This window comes from Lithobates pipiens, unplaced genomic scaffold (genome assembly GCF_037356315.1).
Source record: "Lithobates pipiens isolate NorthernLeopardFrog02 unplaced genomic scaffold, aLitPip1_a1.2 Scaffold_1, whole genome shotgun sequence".
In the NCBI taxonomy this organism is placed as follows: Eukaryota; Metazoa; Chordata; class Amphibia; order Anura; family Ranidae; genus Lithobates; species Lithobates pipiens.
Genome location: NW_027507685.1, coordinates 130387483 through 130406972, shown reverse-complemented (window position 1 = coordinate 130406972; position 19490 = coordinate 130387483). Strand labels below are relative to the sequence as shown.

Below are 19490 nucleotides of genomic sequence, written 5' to 3'. Positions count from 1 at the left end.
TAAGTATACACATCTCTCCTCTACAGGACTTAGAATAGGGGTGAGAACAAGTTCATATATATAGGTTTAGACCAGACTTCCACTTTAAGGAAAATCTGTGCTTACTCATGTAGGAGAAACAGCTAGCAAAAGTTTGCTTTTAGTCCCTTTTCACACTTGTGCGACTTGGGACTGAAAAGTTGCATGACAAGTCATACTCCGTGATTTCCAATGAGTACCATTCATATCTGTGGGACTTCAATTCGCAGCACTACTGCACTACTTTGGTTCGACTTTGATGCAACTTGAGGTCCACAGACATCAAGATTACACAGGCATTGCATTAAGTCGTAGCAAAATCCCGCGACCTTCAGGTCGCTCAAGTGTGAAAGGGGCCTTATTTAACCAGCAGCACATACTCCCATTCCCTTTACCTGCTACTCTATTTGGCTGTCGGGGGCAAAGAAAGATACCAAATATCTTTGGTACTTAGCAATAGGCCGCTCAGGCACATAGCCCTCAGCTTGATGCATGCTCCAAGTCACAAAGTGCAGCTTATATACAGTGCTTCCTGTTTTTGCTCCTGGCGTATAAATTGAGCAATGGGGAAGTTTAGCAGCTGGTTGCTGATGTCTGTGTACAGCATCACAAGATCCTAGTTAGCATATAACTGACATGTCTTTATACAGTATATATACACAACCTAAATAAACCCCAGTACTGCCTCTTAACCAAAGCAATAGGATTTTTGTACTCCCCGTAAAATCCTTTTCTCTGTAATTCACCGACCGACACAGCTCCTCTCTTAGCTATTGGGTTGTTACGCCACCTTTAGGAGAATACTAGGCATTACATGTTATGTAAAACACAGAACTTTCCAGTTCCACCCAAGGGGCGGTTCCTTAGGTAACAACTCTCCAGCCTGCCATGCAGTCATCAGTACGTCAACAAGCAGTATAACGTAAAGAGAAAAAAGGAGGGGCGGTTGCTGTGTCGGTCGGAGAATTACAGAGAAAAGGATTTTACGGTGAGTACAAAAAATTTTATTTTCTCTTATCTTCACCGACCGACACAGCTCCTCTCTTAGCCATTGGGGCCTTCCCCAAGCAGTTCCAAACGAGGGGTGGGAAAACAGCATAAAAACTTCATCCACCATGGCAAGTGAGAACTAGTGTAACTTTACCCACAAAAACAACAGTGCGTGGAAGAAAACACAAAACCAGGGTACCCTCAACAGGAGTGACTACCCACAACCACACCAAAAACTGCGGAATGTAATGTGCAACAGTGCATTAACTTAAGATGCTGCGTTTTTACCCAAAAACCAGGAAAAAGGAAAATATTGCATACCCAATTGTAACTATACGGCCGCCTGCAAAACTCTGCGGCCAAAACTGGCATCAGCCGATGCAGTGACGTCTACCTTGTAGAACTTGGTAAACGTGTGGACAGGCGACCAGGTCGCCGCTTTACACATTTGAGCGAAAGACACTTGGTGTCAGAAGGCCCAAGACGTTCCGATTGCCCTTGTGGAGTGGGACGGCTTAGGACACAGAGATGGTAACACAATGTCCTCATTGATGTGAAACGCCAAGACCACCTTCGGAAAAGACAGTTGCGGAACACAACACCACCTTATCCTTAGTGGATAACCAGATTGGGTGACTTGCAGGACAAGGCTGCCAGTTCCGAAACCCTCCTGGCTGATGTAATGGCCACTACAAAGACCACTTTCTGGGAAAGAGTCAACAGAGGGATCTCTCTGATATTTTCAAATGGCAGTCTTTGCAGCGCCGATAACACCAGGTTCAGATCCCACGGGGGTAACGGTGGACGCACCGGAGGGACTACATGTCGCACCCCTTGAACAAAGGTACTCACCAGTGAGTGAGACGCCAGGGGTCATTGAAAAAAGACAGCCAAAGCTGATATTTGTCCTTTAATGGTGCTTAACGCCAATTTCTGGTCTACTCCTTGCTGAAGAAACAGCAGGATCCTGGATATAGAAAAGGAGCTCGGATGCCATCCTTTCTCCTCACACATGGAGATGTAAGTCTTCCAGAAGAGGATTTTCGTGCTCTCAACATAGTGGGGATCACTGAATCCGACAGACCCCGGTTTCCCAACACCTGGCTCTCAATAGCCATGCTGTTAAAGTCAGCGATGGTAAAGCAGGATGGAGAATCGGACCTGGAGACAGAAGGTCCTCTCGTAACGGCAGTCGCCAGGGGGCGTCTGCCCCCAGCCGCACTAGGTCTGCGTACCAAGGCCGCTGAGGCCAATCTGAGGCGACCAGAATTACTGGGATCCCTTCGGCTTCCTCCTCTGGAGGAAAGGCATAGATCAGCTGATACTGACCCCACGGAGCCACCAGCGCATCTGCCCAAGGATCTCTTGTCCTGGACACGAATCTTGGCACCTTCCGATTGAGACGGGAGGCCAGAAGATCCATGTCTGGTGTGCCCCACCGCAGGCACAGAAGCCTGAATGCCTCCGGCTGCAATGCCCATTCCCCTTGGTCCAGCATCTGGCGACTCAGTCCGCCTGCCAGTTCTCCACTCCCGGGATGTAAATGACCGACAGGGCCGGAACATGTCGCTCTGCCCACCGAAGTATGTGAGTGACCTCCCGTGCGGTGGCTGAGCTTCTTGTTCCTCCTTGGTGATTGACAAACGCCACCGCAGTGGCGTTGTCTGACTGGATCCTGATCGGACGCCCTCGCAGTCTCATCGACCATGTGGAGAGGCATAGCCTGATCGCTCTCAGCTCAAGCAGATTGATTGGCAATTTTGATTACTCCGTCGACCAGAGGCCCTGAGCTGACTGAATCCCCATCACTCCACCCCAGCCAGATAGGCTGGCGTCCGTTGTGATCACTGTCCATTTTAGAGGTAGGAACTACTTCTTGGACTGAAGCACCAGGGACCTTAGCCACCAGATCAGTGAATCTCTGACTTACTGGCTCACCTGGATCTGCTGATCCAGGGACAATGGAGATTTGTCCCACTTTTTCAAAATCTCCTTCTGCAGAACTCTGGTGTGGTACTGGGCATACGGTACTGCCTCGAAGGAGGCCACCATGAGTCCCAGGACTCACATGCAGAAGCGAAGCGACGACCACTTGTGGTTCATCAACAGTTTTACAGCGGTTCTGAGAGTCTGCAGCTTGTCTGAAGGAAGGAAAACTCTCGCTTCCCTGGAGTCCAGCAGCAAGCTTAGGTACTCCAAATGCTGGGTCGGTACTACCACTGACTTCTTTAGGTTTAACAGCCACCCAAATTTTTGCAGGGTCTGCATGGTGATCGCCACATCCTCCTCTAACTCTGAGGTGGAAGATGCTCTCAGGAGGAGATCGTCTAGGTATCCCACAATCGAGATCCCACGTTGCCGCAGCAATGCCAAAACTGGAGCCAATACCTTGGTAAAGACTCGGGGGGCCGATGCCAAACCAAAAGGGAGAGCCACAAACTGGTAGTGGGCTTCCCCGACTGCAAACCGCAGAAACTTTTGATGCCGGAGGCATATGGGTATGTGCAGGTACGCATCCTGGATGTCCAAGGACGCCAGGGAGTCCCCTTGATGGAGTTCAGCGACTACTGAGCGAACTGATTCCATTCTGAACCTCTGCACTTTCACAAAGTGATTGAGGGCCTTTAGATCCAAGATTGGACATACCCCTTTCCTTCTTGGGAACTACAAACAGGTTTGAGTAGAACCCCTGGAAATGTTCCGATTCCAGAACAGCTACAATCACGCTGCAATTCAGCAGGTCCCTTACGGCCCCCAAGAGGGCCTCCCGGGGAGCCAGGAGAACAGAAATGCTGGAGGGGAAGAATCTAATTGGCGGCCAAGAGAGAAACTCTATCTTGTAGCCTGAGGAAATCAGATCGCAGACCCATTGGTTGGACAGTCGAGAGGAAAACCAGGCTGCAAACTCCCGAAGGGGACCCCCCACCCGAGACATGTGTGGGGGCAAACCTTCATGCGGTAGCACTTTTGTTCACAGGCTTGCGGTTCCAGGGACGTTTCTGTCCTTCTGTGGTCGTCCTGTCAGGCTGGGGACGTTTGGCCGAAGCTCCAGGTGGACGAAAAAGCCGTTTGTGAGCGGAAAATGAGGGCACTTGCCTACGGCGTGGCTCCTTAGCCTTCCTGGCCTGTGGGAGTAGTGTACTCTTACCACCAGTGGCATTCATAATAATGTCATCCAAAGAGGCTCCAAAAAGCCGATAGCCAAGGAATGGAAAATCCGTCAGGGCTTTCTTGGATGCCTGGTCAGCAGACCAGCATTTCAACCAAATCAGGTGCCTCAGCACCACTGCTGACACTGAAGCCCTGGATAACAGGGGGAGAGTCTCCAGGGCCGCGTCACAAACATACTTAAGGCCTTGCACTAGTTGGCCTGCTAGTTCCACGCAGACAGGAGAAGTCTGTTGTTCTCCCAATTCGCGGTGCAACAACTTTGCCCACTCAGTTAGTGTCTGCGACACAAGTGCAGATGTCAGTACTGGTCGTAAACAAGGAACTAGCCACTTCCTTGGCCTTCCTGTCCGTGGGATCCTTAAATGCAGGAGTCCCCTCTATCGGAATCATGGTTACTTTGTTTAACCTGGATACTGGGGGGTCCACAACCGGAGGAGCCGACCACTTTTTCAGAAGGCTCTCCTCAAAAGGGTAATGCACCTCCATGTATTTGGGGACCGAAAAGGTCCGTTACGGTCGACCCATTCTTTGTAAATGAACTTGTCAAAATAAGTCAGATACGGGAACACCTTAGGTGCACGGGCTGGCTTACGGGACCCAAAAGGGACCGTTACATCAGCAGAGGGATCTGCTGGGTCCTGAATCTTCAGGGTATTGCGCACAGCTGTGATAAGTGCTCCAACAAGCGGTTTGTCCTGCGTGGACCCGGACGGGGACTCATCCTCACTCTCCGAACGGTCCTGGTCAGCGTCATCTAAAACAACAGAGCAGGGGTCACCAGCCTCAGCAGGGCCCAAGTCTGCGTCAGAGCTCTCCCCAGAGGAAGGGGGGGCAGGGGCCGCTTTTTAGCACCTTTGCGCCTACGCACCACCTCCATCTTGGCAACGAACGAATTGAGGACCGCCGACAAGGTGTCCAAAGGCACTCCGCAGGCGAACCAGTTGCAATTACCTGGATTTCGGGGGAAGAAACACCAGTTTCTGAAGCCATGCTGACCCTACCCTGTCTGCCACCCGAAGGGGACTTAGGACAGTGAAAGTCCCACCCTCCTTACTACTGCTCGCTGAGGGGCTCTTTCCCGCAGGACTCACCACCCTGAAAGGTTCTGTGCTATCCAGCAGGTAGTGCCTGTGGTCTCTGTTGGCTCCCAGGTGCAGAGGGAATCAGCTCTGTGTCGGTGGAAGCTGCTGCTAATGGCGCTGAAACTGCTCTGCAATGTGCTCAGGCTCAAAGGGGTTGTAAAGGTAAATTTTTTATTTTCTACATAGGTTCCTTTAAGCTAGTGCATTGTTGGTTCACTTATCTTTTCCTTCGATTTCCCTTATAAATGTTTTTTTTCTTTGTTTTCTTTGTCTGAATTTCTCACTTCCTGTTATCCTCAGTAAGCTGTTCAGTAAGCTGTTCTGGCTGACTAACCACCAGCTCGAATGATGGTGAGAAGTTTACTGAGGAGAAACAGGAAGTGAGATATTCAGACAAAGCAAAAAAACATTTAGAAGGGAAATCAAAGGAAAAGGTAAGTGAACCAACAATGCACTAGCTCAAAGGAACCTATGTAGAAAATAAAAAAATTACCTTTACAACCCCTTCAAAGAAAATGGCCGCCCAGCGTCCAGTATAAAGACATAAAACACAGGAAAAATGGCCGCCAGAGCACAGGGGCACATGCTGCCACTAGGGAATGCTGAAAAAACGCATTCAGGCTTCCAGAAAATGGCCGCCGGCGCCCACTATAAGGACAAATCACAGGGAAAATGGCCGCCGAAGCCCAGGAGCGCATGCTTTCCCTTGCCCACACCTAAGATGGCCGCTACTGCAAAAATCATAAGGGACAGAGAGAAACAAATGGCGGTGAAACAGCGATGCAAAGGACACAAGCACAGCCTCACAGGGACATGAAAAGCAGGACTCAGGACACAGCCAGCCAGTGCAGCCCCCCCCCCCCCGAGAGCCCCTGCACAGACACACACACACCGCACTGCAGCATCCCCCACGGGGAGGGGGGGAGGGAGGGACCCCCAAATCTACCTCCCAGGGAATGCCCAGCTGCTCAGCCCTACCGAGGCAGGGAGAGCTGTACTTACCAGTCTTGAAGAGCTGGGAGACATTCCATTACAGACTCACTCTTTGATCAGTACAGGGTGGCTGCTGGCCCGGCACACTGTGACGCAGACATCAGTAGCCCAGTCATATGTGAGCCCCGGGGCATAAAAGCTCACGACCACCTCTGGAGCTGAGGTTTCGTCGTGGCTGGCCTAGCGCAGAGCTGCAACCTGCACACGCTTGATAGCCAGGCTGGGGAGACTACAAGGATAAGGGTATCCAGCCTGTCACCCAGCTGGCTGTTGATAGCAGATCACAGGATCTATCATCTTGTGCAAAAAGCAAAGCTTCTGCAGAAAAAAAAGATGGACTGATGGGCCCGTCACGGTTCCTAGGTCCTTCTCCTTCACTAGGCAAAATAAAACTGATGACTGCATGGCAGGCTGGAGGGTTGTTACCTAAGGGACCGCCCCTTGGGCGGAACTGGAAAGTTCTGTGTTTTACATAACATGTAATGCCTAGTATTCTCCTAAAGGTGGCGCAACAACCCAATGGCTAAGAGAGGAGCTGTGTCGGTCGGTGAATTACAGAGAAAAGGATTTTTAGAAGGGCCTGACGTTCCATGTAAGGTTCCCATAGTGCAAATGGTTTCACAGCACTCATCTAGAAGCTGCAGGTGACAGCTGCATCAAAATAATAACCTAGGACCAATGAAATTCAAGAACTTACATCTGAAGTTTTAGATTTGCACGTTTCTTGTCGGTCTTTCAGCATTTTGTCGATAACGCCACTGCGACTCCACACGTTAAAGACTGTTTTCCCATGCTGGTGCCCCACATCCTGCAAAAGAAAGAGCAGAAGGGGTTAATACTGAGTTCAACATTACAAACTGCATCTAAATGCCATTACTCTGTAATTACTGGTCAATACCTGGCAATCTCTCCGCTATGGAACACAGCTCAGCCTGCACATTTGTGATCAACCTAAACCAACCCTTTTAAAATAGCGATTGCTACATGCTGGATACGCTCTAGGGGTGCTGATAATGATTAACGGTAGCAGCTTTTACAGGCAGCAAAGTGGATGGATTATCTGCCGGTAGAGTCTAAATCTTTTCCATAGATCAAATTAATGCAAACTAATTGTGTAGGTGATGAAGAAGGAAAAAGATTTAGCTAGCTACAAGGCCACAGCAGAGGTAAGACATGACAATACTTTTAACTATTATCGCCTAGATTAGTGGTCTCCAAACACGCAGCCTGGAGGCCCGGATGTGGCCCTTTGCTTGCTTTTATTTGGGCCCTTGGGGCACTATTTCATTCACCGACACCAATGAAGGGTACAATTCCTCCCAATGACACCAATGATGGTGAATTATTCCTTCCAATGAAACCAACAATGGGGCTCAATTCTTCCCAGGGATACCAACAATGGGGCCCAACTACAACAATGACGGCCACAGTCCGCCCCCCTCCCCCTAAATTCTTAAGGACAGTAAACTGGCCCTTGGTTTAGAAATGTTGGAGACCTTTGACCTGGATAATATAGAAAAGCAAAATAAGTCAACTTTTCTATAAACACAGAACTCCTCTTGAACTCTGAAGCAAAAGAAGGAAACCTTTTAACATAGAATTGTAACAGGATAGAAGAATAAGGCATTTTTAAAAGAGTCAAGTACTCTGTACACTTCCCTCTTACAGTTAACCTTGTCAGATTGCTAGTTCTGTGGGTGCAATTAAGACATGATTGCATCTTTCTGCAAAATCTCTTCCCTTGTTGCCAGGAATAAACACAGCTTGAAGATATACCTAGAAAATGTCCTTATTTCTAGGAAGAACAATACAATGACAGTCAGGTAGCTTCCAACACTAGGGAATCACTAGTAGTGGATTTATGGTGACGGCCATTGTAAAGCTTTGTATATGTGCCTCTGAGATAGAACGCCTCCCAGCACAAAGAACAAGCGGTTTAATTAATCTAGACAGCTCTGCCACAAGCTTTGCCCTGTCATTTGTGAATTATACGAGTCACAAGATGCCATCCTGGAGAGCACTGCTGTCACAGGAGAGGAAGGGTGCGGTCACACAAGGACAAAATAAAATTTATGCTAAATGGGATTCTGAAATAAGAGGAGAAATCAGTATACAGTATGGTAATGAGGTCTTAATAAAGGGACCTCTAGTATTAATGATGATAGAACTTTCACTAGGAATGCAAATAGCATACACTTCAGGAAAGTCATTTTATTAAATGCATTGTGGTTTCCAAAGCGTTTGGAAATAGATGGACCTTGAGGTTGAGCTGTTATCACTAATGCACATTCCTCTTCTCGTCTGGTTTTGGATCAATTTAAATTTTTTTTTTCTGGTTACAAAGATTCAAACTGTTGTTTAATATCGGTAGTATAGGTAGTAGCTACCTTTGTCTGACTGAACCTTTCCACTGAGCCCACTGAATGGAGTCACTGCTGTAAGTAGTTCTGTAAACGTCAGGCTTCTTTCAGCACAGCTGAAGGATAAACTTGCTAAATATGTGAAAAGAGATTAGCATGCCAACCACTGGCTGGACAGAAGACTGCATATAAATAATATGCAATATTACATATTTAGGTAAAAATACCGTATTTATCGGCATATAACACGCAATATTTTCCCCTTAAAATCAGAAGAAAATCGTGGGTGCGTGTTATATGCCGATCCTCACTGTCTGGAGGAGCGAGCGCCACCGATATACCCATAGCCGAGTGTACTGTGTACTCAGCTAGGCTCGGCTCTGCTCGCAGTCACGCCCAGTCCCGCCATTGGACCTGTGTTTTGTCCGTCATAGGAGCTGGGTGGGACTGCGAGAGGAGCAGAGTACACAGGACATTCGGCTCTGTGTATCTAGGCGGCAGTAATTTTAAACATTCAGGCTGCAAATGACACTGAGCAAGGCTGCAGATGGACACTGATCATTCTGCAATGATGGACAAGGCTGCAGATGGACACTGATAAGGCTGCATTTATTTAAATGTAATATTTTTCCTTAAAATTCCCTCCTAAACTTGGTGTGCATGTTATACGCCGATAAATACGGTATATTCCCTTCAAATTGGTAACAGTGAAGCCAGCTATGATGGGATGGACCAAATAAAACCTTCTCTTGGAAAGGCTGGTCACTGTCCTTAAAGTGGAAGTAAACCCTCCTATCAGCCAAGGAAGCTGCCATCTTGGTCTCTGTTTAATCTTCAACTGCTATTATGCTGTACATGTGATCAGTTATGACACCAGCCATTGGATGGTGTGACAGTTTGGTTGAGAGCACAACCAATGTGACAGTTAGCATTTCCGGCATGCCGGAAAGGAATGTTTTTTTGAAACTATTAAATCGTTGGGTTTACTTCCACTTCAAAGTGCACCTGTCGGGAAAGCTGTGTTTCTCCTGCCATTGCTGGCCTCATTCTGAAAATGATTGTTGACTGGTTGTCTCAGACTCCAACACTTCTAAGTTACTGGCCTGGAACAAGCATTTAAGAAAGGAATGTAAAAAAGTGCCGTCATTCCTATTCCCTATACCTGTTCTGGATCAGAGACTGTAACAGTATTAAAGGAGAAGTATGGCCAAAGCTCTTTTGGCTATACTTCTCCTGTGGGAGAAGTACTTCGTTCCACACTCCTGTGACCCAGATTCAGCTGACATCACAGAGCCGGTCCAGGCTATGCAGGGATCCTGACAATGTCGGGATCTGCCCAGATTCCTGACTGGTGGCTCAGTCTCTTAGCGTGCTGCTGGGAGCCTGAGCCAGCTGCTCCCGCCCCCTTCGCAGCCTGGTGCATCCAGTGAACTCTGTGCTCACAGCAGACACGAGAACTGAGTGATCAGTGGTCTTTGCTTGATTAGCTCTTGGTGTAGAGCCGGCGGGGCTCAGCCATTTAGGTATGTTTGTTAGTTTTTTGTTTTTAATTCCAGCACCTTTTTATTTTTATAAACCAATGCATCAACATGATTAGCAGGCAATTAGCATGTTTTAGAAAGAGAGAGCTGGTAATTGTTCTGATGGTTCTAGTTTTAGTTTCTAAGCCGCTTGAATTTTTTTGGGGTTCATTTTATGTGAACATGTTTTTATTTATTATTTTTTATTTTTTATTTTTACTTTATTTTATTTATTTTATTTTCGGTGTAGCCGCCATTTATGTAATGTATTGTTTGTGGGATAGAATTCTATCTGCCCTCAGTGTCAACGCATTGGTCCTTGGGTTCTTTTGTACTCACCGGCTTTTAAAGAATTGCGGTGAGTCTTATATACACATATGTGTATCACCATGTGTATATCCATTCCTGGTAATTTCAGGAATGGGGGCTCCACTGTAAGGGGTTTGTGGTGTAAATCTGTCTACTCTGTATATTTTAATATTTTTGATAAAGTACAATTTGGCATGCAATTATTTTTGCTAAATTTAAATTCAGCATATATTTTTATCTTTTTAATATGAGGATAGTGTATTTTTTATTTTTAAATGATTATATAAAATATTTTTTGTCTTCTTTTCCCCTCCATTTGTTTTTTGGACCCGGTATTATTATGGGTTCCGGTTTAAATATGTGCGCTTCAAGCCCACGTCTATTTGCGTTTCATTAACAATTGGGAGTAGGGCGTGACTATCTGCTGTCATCTTTACAATAAAGTTTAGTTTATTAGAAGTGCGCTCCAGCGCACTTCTGTTTGCGTCCCGCTGCGGGTGGACGTCGGGACGTTTTTTATCCACATCACTTCCGGGATTCGACGTATCCTCACGTGGGAATTCCGGAGGCGTGGTGCGTCTCAGCCTTTGTTTGGCTGACATCACTTCCGTTGCAGTTCAGCGAAAAGCGGAAGTGATGTCGGAATAATTTGTGGGTTGGCCCTTTGATTGGTCAACCAGCTTACTGGTATTCGTGACCCGGAAGTGACGTATCATGCATAAAGTCACGATCTTAAAATACTCACTTCTCTCTATTTAAGAATGTTCATGAGGCTGGTTTTGATACCTATCAAGATAAGCTTTATTCCATTATTTGGGGATATATTAATACGGGGTCAATTATTAAACAACACAGCAACGAGGCGTGGAACGCACGCCGGATGTCTGGTCGAACCGGAAGTAATATGCGGTGACACAGGCAGATCGAATTTTCGCCCAAATTAGTAAGTTAAGTATATAAGCAACTGGTCTGCAGTGGAGTAGTACCCCAGATGACGTCTTTTGAGGACGAAACGCGTCGGGACTCCTACTGCAGCTCTGTTTTTATGATAAAAGCGCTTTATTCATTTGGATCCATGTAAGTTCATTACTTATTCTATTAAATTTTTTAAAACGGATTTACACTATTGTGGCCCTCATTTTCTTCCTGTATGAGTTCTATAATGGGCGTTGAGGTTTAAAGTGGAAGATTTTCCCATCGTTTGAATATTTGATTGAGAATTTCCAGGAGAGCCTTTTTACGTTGGACAACTCTATATGAGAGTATTCTGAAGTTTTGATTGATCCTTCGAATGTATATTCGTTTGGATCCATTCTATCTGGTAAGCCTACATCTCATTTGGTGACGGATATGCCACGGGGTGCCTGCATGTGGTCTTCATAGGACGAAGGTGGATGGCTCTTTCCCTCTCACGTGTGGATTGGACTTAATTGAATTGAATAACAAATTCTTTGGACTGTTTTCACATTTTAATTTTTTTGGGTTCATTATAATTTTTTCACTATTTTTTATTATTCATGCAATTGTTGGGTAGTTTGGGCAAGCACTCTTGTATGTTATGTAATCTTGATACTTACATATTATTGTCACATCACTAAGTGGTTTAAATTCATTTTATATAGCGCTACACTATAATTTAACATTTGGAATTTTTTTCACTACTGTATATCCTCGTGATTGTGTTGGCAGCTTTTTTATGTGTAATTTTTGGGGTTAGCGCAGTGTTGATTGTCATTGACAGTTCTTTTGGATACACATTGTTTGGATATACACATTGCTGCATATTCCCTTCACTCTTCTCTAACAAGTCACTGTGGAGATGGATATTTTTGAATATCGAGCTTTACACAAGGTTAACACGGACGGTGTATTTGTTGCAACTGGTAGCAATACAGAGGTGGGAGGGATGTTTATGAGACTTAAGAATATTATGACATCTGAACTCCACCTACAATGGGACATAGTGTTTCTGCAACAATATATTGCGGAGCACATGGTCCCAAGAAGTCTCAGGTGGGATGTAAATCCCCAACAAGGTGAAATTGATTTGGACACTTGGTTCAAATATTTTAATGAAGCAGGAACCAATCTTTTGGGCTTCCTGATTGCTAGGAAAAACAGCAGGATGGTTCTCCTTGATCAGGAAATTAAAGAGATTAAGGATAAATTGGGGGGTTATAAGGACACCCCGGAATATAATTCTCTTTCCGCTAATTTGCGGAACCATTTAGAAAAAGAAGACAGGGAACAAAAATATAAGAAACAAAAGAAGTACTCTAGAGACGTTAACGACTATAAGACAGGCACTGTTTTTGGGTGGCAGAAATCTAGCCAGAATGTGCCTGCTATTGATCCACAATCTATTGGGGGATCCCAATTTGCAGGCCCTGTAGTACCTGACAGGGTTGACATACCCCCCAGGTCTTATAGTGAAGCAGTACGTAGTAGGCCGTATGATGGCCCACCATCCTCCCAACAAAGGGTACTTCATTATACCCCTTACACTCCTAACAACCCCCAAAGAGGAAGGGGTAATAATCGAGGCAGGAGAGGAGGTCGTGGGTTCAATAGAGGACGTCCGTATAATCATAATACTCATCAATATGGAGAATATAACAATTCACCATACTACTCTCCATCACCCAGACGTGCCCCCCCCCCCCCTAACCCTCATTATGAGGGATCCCAATATTCAAACGTGGCTATGGTTTCTACACATAATAGGTTCTCCCCGTTGAGGGAGATATATGACAGAGATAATAGGAATAACACCTATGTACCATCTGTGTATAACCCTCCTAATACCAACTATAGAAATCAGGATTTTCGGGAGGATCCACACGCCCAAAAAAGGGACCAAGATCCAAGAGAGGGTGCAGAGGGGGAGAACGAGTACAAAGGAGGAAAAAGAAGGCGTGTTTAATAGGACAGGGTGTTTTCAACTTGAGTAAGAAAGCTTTCTCTCAAGCTGAATTATCAGTACTTGATAAAGGATTGAAGTATGCACCTCCCAAACAACTTAATAAGTTTGGTACATTCATAGACATACACAAATTTATTAGAAAAATCAATATCCAAAGGTATTTAACAACTAACCCCTTTAGGACTGATTATCTAGCGGCTACATCAGGAACGGTACATTCAGGGTTGGCTAACCCATCTGTATTTGTACCCCCTGTACCCACTGCGCCAGCGGTAAAAATATTCAAAGACTTGGTATTAAACGACCTAGACAAGTTGCCCGCCAGACGTGTAAACCGACCTTCCTTTTCCAGTATTGGTTTTAGGTCCTTGTGTGAACAAAAGGATGTCGTTATACGTCCGGCGGACAAGGGTGGGGGGGTTGTGATTTTAGATAGAGAACATTATGAAATGGAAATGCAGAGAATCCTGGATGAACCAGGTACCTATAAACGACTCCCCAACAATCCCACGAATTTATATAAGAGACAACTTAAGGATCTGATAAATAGAGGCTATGAATTAAAAATTTTGAACAATAAAGAGAAAGCATTTTTAGTTCCCATTGCTCCTCGAATTCCCACAATCTACTACCTACCGAAGATCCATAAGGATCCAGTAAACCCTCCTGGTAGGCCGATAGTAAGTGGCATTAATTCGGTCACTTCACGAATTGGCCGTTATATTGACTTTTATTTGCAACCCCTTGTCAAAAAAACTCCTTCCTATCTTAAGGATACCGGGGCTACAATCAGGAGACTTGAAAGTATTGAGCCTTATGAACATTGTATTATGGCTACAGCGGATGTAGCGTCCCTTTATACATGTATCCCACAAGGGATGGGGATTGAGGCTGTCCGGCATTACTTAAACCTTGATGACTCTTTGGCATCATTCCAATGTGAATACCTTGTGGAGCTTCTGGAATTTGCCATGGAGCACAACTATTTTTGGTTCAACGATAATTTTTATTTGCAACAACAGGGGGTTGCAATGGGGGCAAAGTTTGCCCCTAGTCTTGCGAATTTATTTATGGCTAAGTGGGAGGAGGATGTCGTCTATGCCCAACGGAACCCTTCATTGGTCCTTTGGGCTAGATATATAGACGACATCCTCCTCCTATGGAATGGCTCTCCAGAGTCCTTAGTGGAGTTTTTTGATGATTTGAATCGCAATGACAGGGGTATTTCACTTTCAGTTGAAATGAGTTCCTCCAGGATTATTTTCTTAGATTTGGAAATAGAGATTGTGGACAGTAAATTTGTGTTTAAAACACATTTCAAACCAACAGATCGTAATAGTTTTATTTCCCTGGACAGCTGTCATCATAGATCATGGTTAAGTTCAGTTCCACGCAGCCAATTTTTACGTCTGCGGAGGAACTGCACTGACCTTGATACATTTAAGACTCAGGCAGAAATCCTCAAGCAGAAATTTGAGGTTAAAGGATATGATGCCAGTATTCTAGATGGTGAAATACAGAAAGCTATTGACACCAAAAGGGAGACTCTCGTTGCGGAAAAAGCATACAGGGAGCCGGATGACACTTATAGATGGTCTATGCTGACATCTTTTTCGATACAGCATAGACAAATTAAAACCATTATAAATAAATACTGGGATGTATTGAGGAGTGATCCGGTTCTAGGCTCTAAATTGCCAGAACAGGCAAAGGTTCTCTTTAGAGGAGCACCTTCTCTACGGAGTTTAATTGCTCCTAATGTTATTAATCCACCTAGGCGGCCATCGTTTTTCCACAATTTAACGGGCTATTATCCCTGTAAAAAATGTATTGTGTGCCAATTTAACATCGTTGGTAGGCACAAAACAACTGAGTTTACATCAACAACAACCAATAGAACACACACTATTAAGACATTTTGTACTTGTAGTACTAGACACGTGGTATATTTAATAACTTGCCCGTGTGGGAAACAGTATGTGGGGAGAACCACGAGAACGTTTGCAACTAGAGTAGGAGAGCATATATCCCTGATAAAAAGTAAGATTTCTAAACATACTGTCCCGAAACATTATAGAGAATGTCACAACAGTGATCCTACAGGCACACAATTTTTGGCCATCGACAAATACACACCCCCTTGGAGGGGTGGAGCTATGACTCGTGGTGTCTCCCAGTTAGAGACCTACTGGATATACACAATTCGATCTTATGTTCCGTTTGGTTTAAATATTGAATGGGACATTAACGCGTTCATTAATGATGGGTAGATCTATGCTGGTAATTGTTCTGATGGTTCTAGTTTTAGTTTCTAAGCCGCTTGAATTTTTTTGGGGTTCATTTTATGTGAACATGTTTTTATTTATTATTTTTTATTTTTTATTTTTACTTTATTTTATTTATTTTATTTTCGGTGTAGCCGCCATTTATGTAATGTATTGTTTGTGGGATAGAATTCTATCTGCCCTCAGTGTCAACGCATTGGTCCTTGGGTTCTTTTGTACTCACCGGCTTTTAAAGAATTGCGGTGAGTCTTATATACACATATGTGTATCACCATGTGTATATCCATTCCTGGTAATTTCAGGAATGGGGGCTCCACTGTAAGGGGTTTGTGGTGTAAATCTGTCTACTCTGTATATTTTAATATTTTTGATAAAGTACAATTTGGCATGCAATTATTTTTGCTAAATTTAAATTCAGCATATATTTTTATCTTTTTAATATGAGGATAGTGTATTTTTTATTTTTATTTTTTATTTTTAAATGATTATATAAAATATTTTTTGTCTTCTTTTCCCCTCCATTTGTTTTTTGGACCCGGTATTATTATGGGTTCCGGTTTAAATATGTGCGCTTCAAGCGCACGTCTATTTGCGTTTCATTAACAATTGGGAGTAGGGCGTGACTATCTGCTGTCATCTTTACAATAAAGTTTAGTTTATTAGAAGTGCGCTCCAGCGCACTTCTGTTTGCGTCCCGCTGCGGGTGGACGTCGGGACGTTTTTTATCCACATCACTTCCGGGATTCGACGTATCCTCACGTGGGAATTCCGGAGGCGTGGTGCGTCTCAGCCTTTGTTTGGCTGACATCACTTCCGTTGCAGTTCAGCGAAAAGCGGAAGTGATGTCGGAATAATTTGTGGGTTGGCCCTTTGATTGGTCAACCAGCTTACTGGTATTCGTGACCCGGAAGTGACGTATCATGCATAAAGTCACGATCTTAAAATACTCACTTCTCTCTATTTAAGAATGTTCATGAGGCTGGTTTTGATACCTATCAAGATAAGCTTTATTCCATTATTTGGGGATATATTAATACGGGGTCAATTATTAAACAACACAGCAACGAGGCGTGGAACGCACGCCGGATGTCTGGTCGAACCGGAAGTAATATGCGGTGACACAGGCAGATCGAATTTTCGCCCAAATTAGTAAGTTAAGTATATAAGCAACTGGTCTGCAGTGGAGTAGTACCCCAGATGACGTCTTTTGAGGACGAAACGCGTCGGGACTCCTACTGCAGCTCTGTTTTTATGATAAAAGCGCTTTATTCATTTGGATCCATGTAAGTTCATTACTTATTCTATTAAATTTTTTAAAACGGATTTACACTATTGTGGCCCTCATTTTCTTCCTGTATGAGTTCTATAATGGGCGTTGAGGTTTAAAGTGGAAGATTTTCCCATCGTTTGAATATTTGATTGAGAATTTCCAGGAGAGCCTTTTTACGTTGGACAACTCTATATGAGAGTATTCTGAAGTTTTGATTGATCCTTCGAATGTATATTCGTTTGGATCCATTCTATCTGGTAAGCCTACATCTCATTTGGTGACGGATATGCCACGGGGTGCCTGCATGTGGTCTTCATAGGACGAAGGTGGATGGCTCTTTCCCTCTCACGTGTGGATTGGACTTAATTGAATTGAATAACAAATTCTTTGGACTGTTTTCACATTTTAATTTTTTTGGGTTCATTATAATTTTTTCACTATTTTTTATTATTCATGCAATTGTTGGGTAGTTTGGGCAAGCACTCTTGTATGTTATGTAATCTTGATACTTACATATTATTGTCACATCACTAAGTGGTTTAAATTCATTTTATATAGCGCTACACTATAATTTAACATTTAGAAAGAGAGAGCAGACCTGACAGCCTTCATTTTTCTATCATGAGAGGTGTACTCTAAAGATGCACTCTCATTAAAGGAGATCTGTATTGAGAAGAATACTGAGGCTGTCATAACTTAAATCCTTTAGAAAATGCTAGCTGCTTGGTTGTTTTTGGCTTGAATACTTTGGGACACTAATCTGAAACAAACAGATCTGGAAATCCAGAGTCAATTCAAAACTCCTGGTCTGCATATACCATATGTTCTTAGCTAGTGGCTTAGAAAGTAGTGAAGCCCCTGAATCAGCATGACAGGCAGGGAAAACAAGCTTTCAGAAGGAGATTACAGCAATGGCAGCCTCCATGTTACCTTTGAATAAATAAGAAAAAAAAATCAAAAAGGTAGAGTATGACTTTCTGGTAATGGCCACAGTAGGTGGATGGGGCCACAGCAATCTGGGTGATTCAACAATGAATTATTACTTAATAAGTGGACTAGCCTTGGAAGGGACCACTAGGTCAGCAGCAGTAATATGCGACCCCGGTGCTGCTTTAGAAGATTACATAATCGTATAAAAGTTAGATCTGCTACATCTGCCCCCCTAATGAATGCGGAGATACGTACACAAATCTCATCAAACTTGCCGAATTCCAAGGTGCCATATCTGTCAATTGGTGGTCGAATGTACTCGCAGTATTCACTATTCTTCACCATCTCCAGCTGCCGCACACAACACACATATGCCAACCGGGTCTGGATCTCTGCCATATTCAGCACCTTCAGGGGGAACAGCATTAATGAGCTTATATACACAAGTGCAACAGAAATTACTTTAGCAAGGAATTGCATACATTTTTTAGACGTCTCAGGCAAACTCCCCAAACAGATCCTATGTAGAAGAATATATATCGGCTTAAACTGATGAATAAATGTGTTTTCATTTTTTTAGATATGTATTATAGCAAAAAAAGTAAAAAAGAATGTTGCCCTTTGTTTATAGCACAAAAAATGCAAAGGTAATCAAATACCATCAATAGAAAGCTCTATTTGTGGGGAAAAAAAGGACATCAATTGTGTTTGGGTATAGCATTGCATGACCACGCAATTGTCAGTTAAAGCGACGCAGTGCTGTAGCCCAAAAAATGGCCTGGTCATTAAATGGGCAAATCCTTCTGGGGCTGAAGTTAAGGACAGAACAAAAATTCTCCACCCACTTATTTTCTAGTAGCATGATCCATAGTTTCTGAAGCATCTAGCAAATTTACATATCCTTTAAAGGAGTGGAGAGAACAAACATCATCTGTGTTTTGCGGCTCCTTCATGGTTCAGTTAGGGAGGCTACGTTTTTGACTAAGCTGATCTGCACTGTAGGTCTGGCACTTGGCTGCCCTGTGTGGTGAGGGGGCATTGCTCACGAGAATAAGTGGATATAATCCTAAATCTTTTCACATGTTCAAGACAGTTGTGTACCAGACCTGGTGCACTTAAAAAAACTCAAAGCACTCTAAAAAGAAAGCACAGCAAAAAAAAAAAATGGTGCTCCCAAATAAATGAACTGGTAAAAAAAAACAACAACCTTGATTCACTTCCAAAGCGGCTAATGCCTGAACAAGAAAATCTATTCTTGTTTACTCCAGGTGAATGCATGGCTGCTCTGAGCTTTTCGCATCACTTCCCTTGACAGTCACAGTATGAAGTCCGCACATCTCCACTTGGAAGAAATGCCAGTTTGATTACCGCCATCACCGAGAAAGCTCACCTTGATTTTCTCTGACAGTGGATTCCACCTCTTCCACAGCAACCACCAGCCAGACAGGGCGTCACCGTAATTGGTCAGGTTGGTCTCATCTCTGCTGCCCACATCAATGGCTAAAACCACCTTGGCACCCATGGAACGGGCTACATCGGCTATTGGAATTCCAAAAGAGAATGATAGCATGTCACAAGTCACTTTAATGGTAACCTGTCACTGTAATACTAGAATTGGGCTATCTGTAGCTTTTCATAT

At 44.1% G+C, this 19490-nt stretch overlaps 1 protein-coding gene across 2 annotated transcripts in view; it reads right to left on the bottom strand.

Moving 5' to 3' along the window:
• Positions 1–19490, bottom strand: part of PNPLA7 (patatin like domain 7, lysophospholipase) — a 620671-nt gene that overhangs the window by 25911 nt on the left and 575270 nt on the right. For both annotated transcript variants that reach the window (XM_077476726.1, XM_077476735.1), the window contains 3 exons: positions 19242–19390; positions 18107–18259; positions 6952–7062 (listed from right to left, as the gene is read on the bottom strand). In XM_077476726.1, the coding sequence (XP_077332852.1) occupies positions 6952–7062; positions 18107–18259; positions 19242–19390 (413 nt within the window). The remainder of the gene's footprint in view (positions 1–6951; positions 7063–18106; positions 18260–19241; positions 19391–19490) is intronic.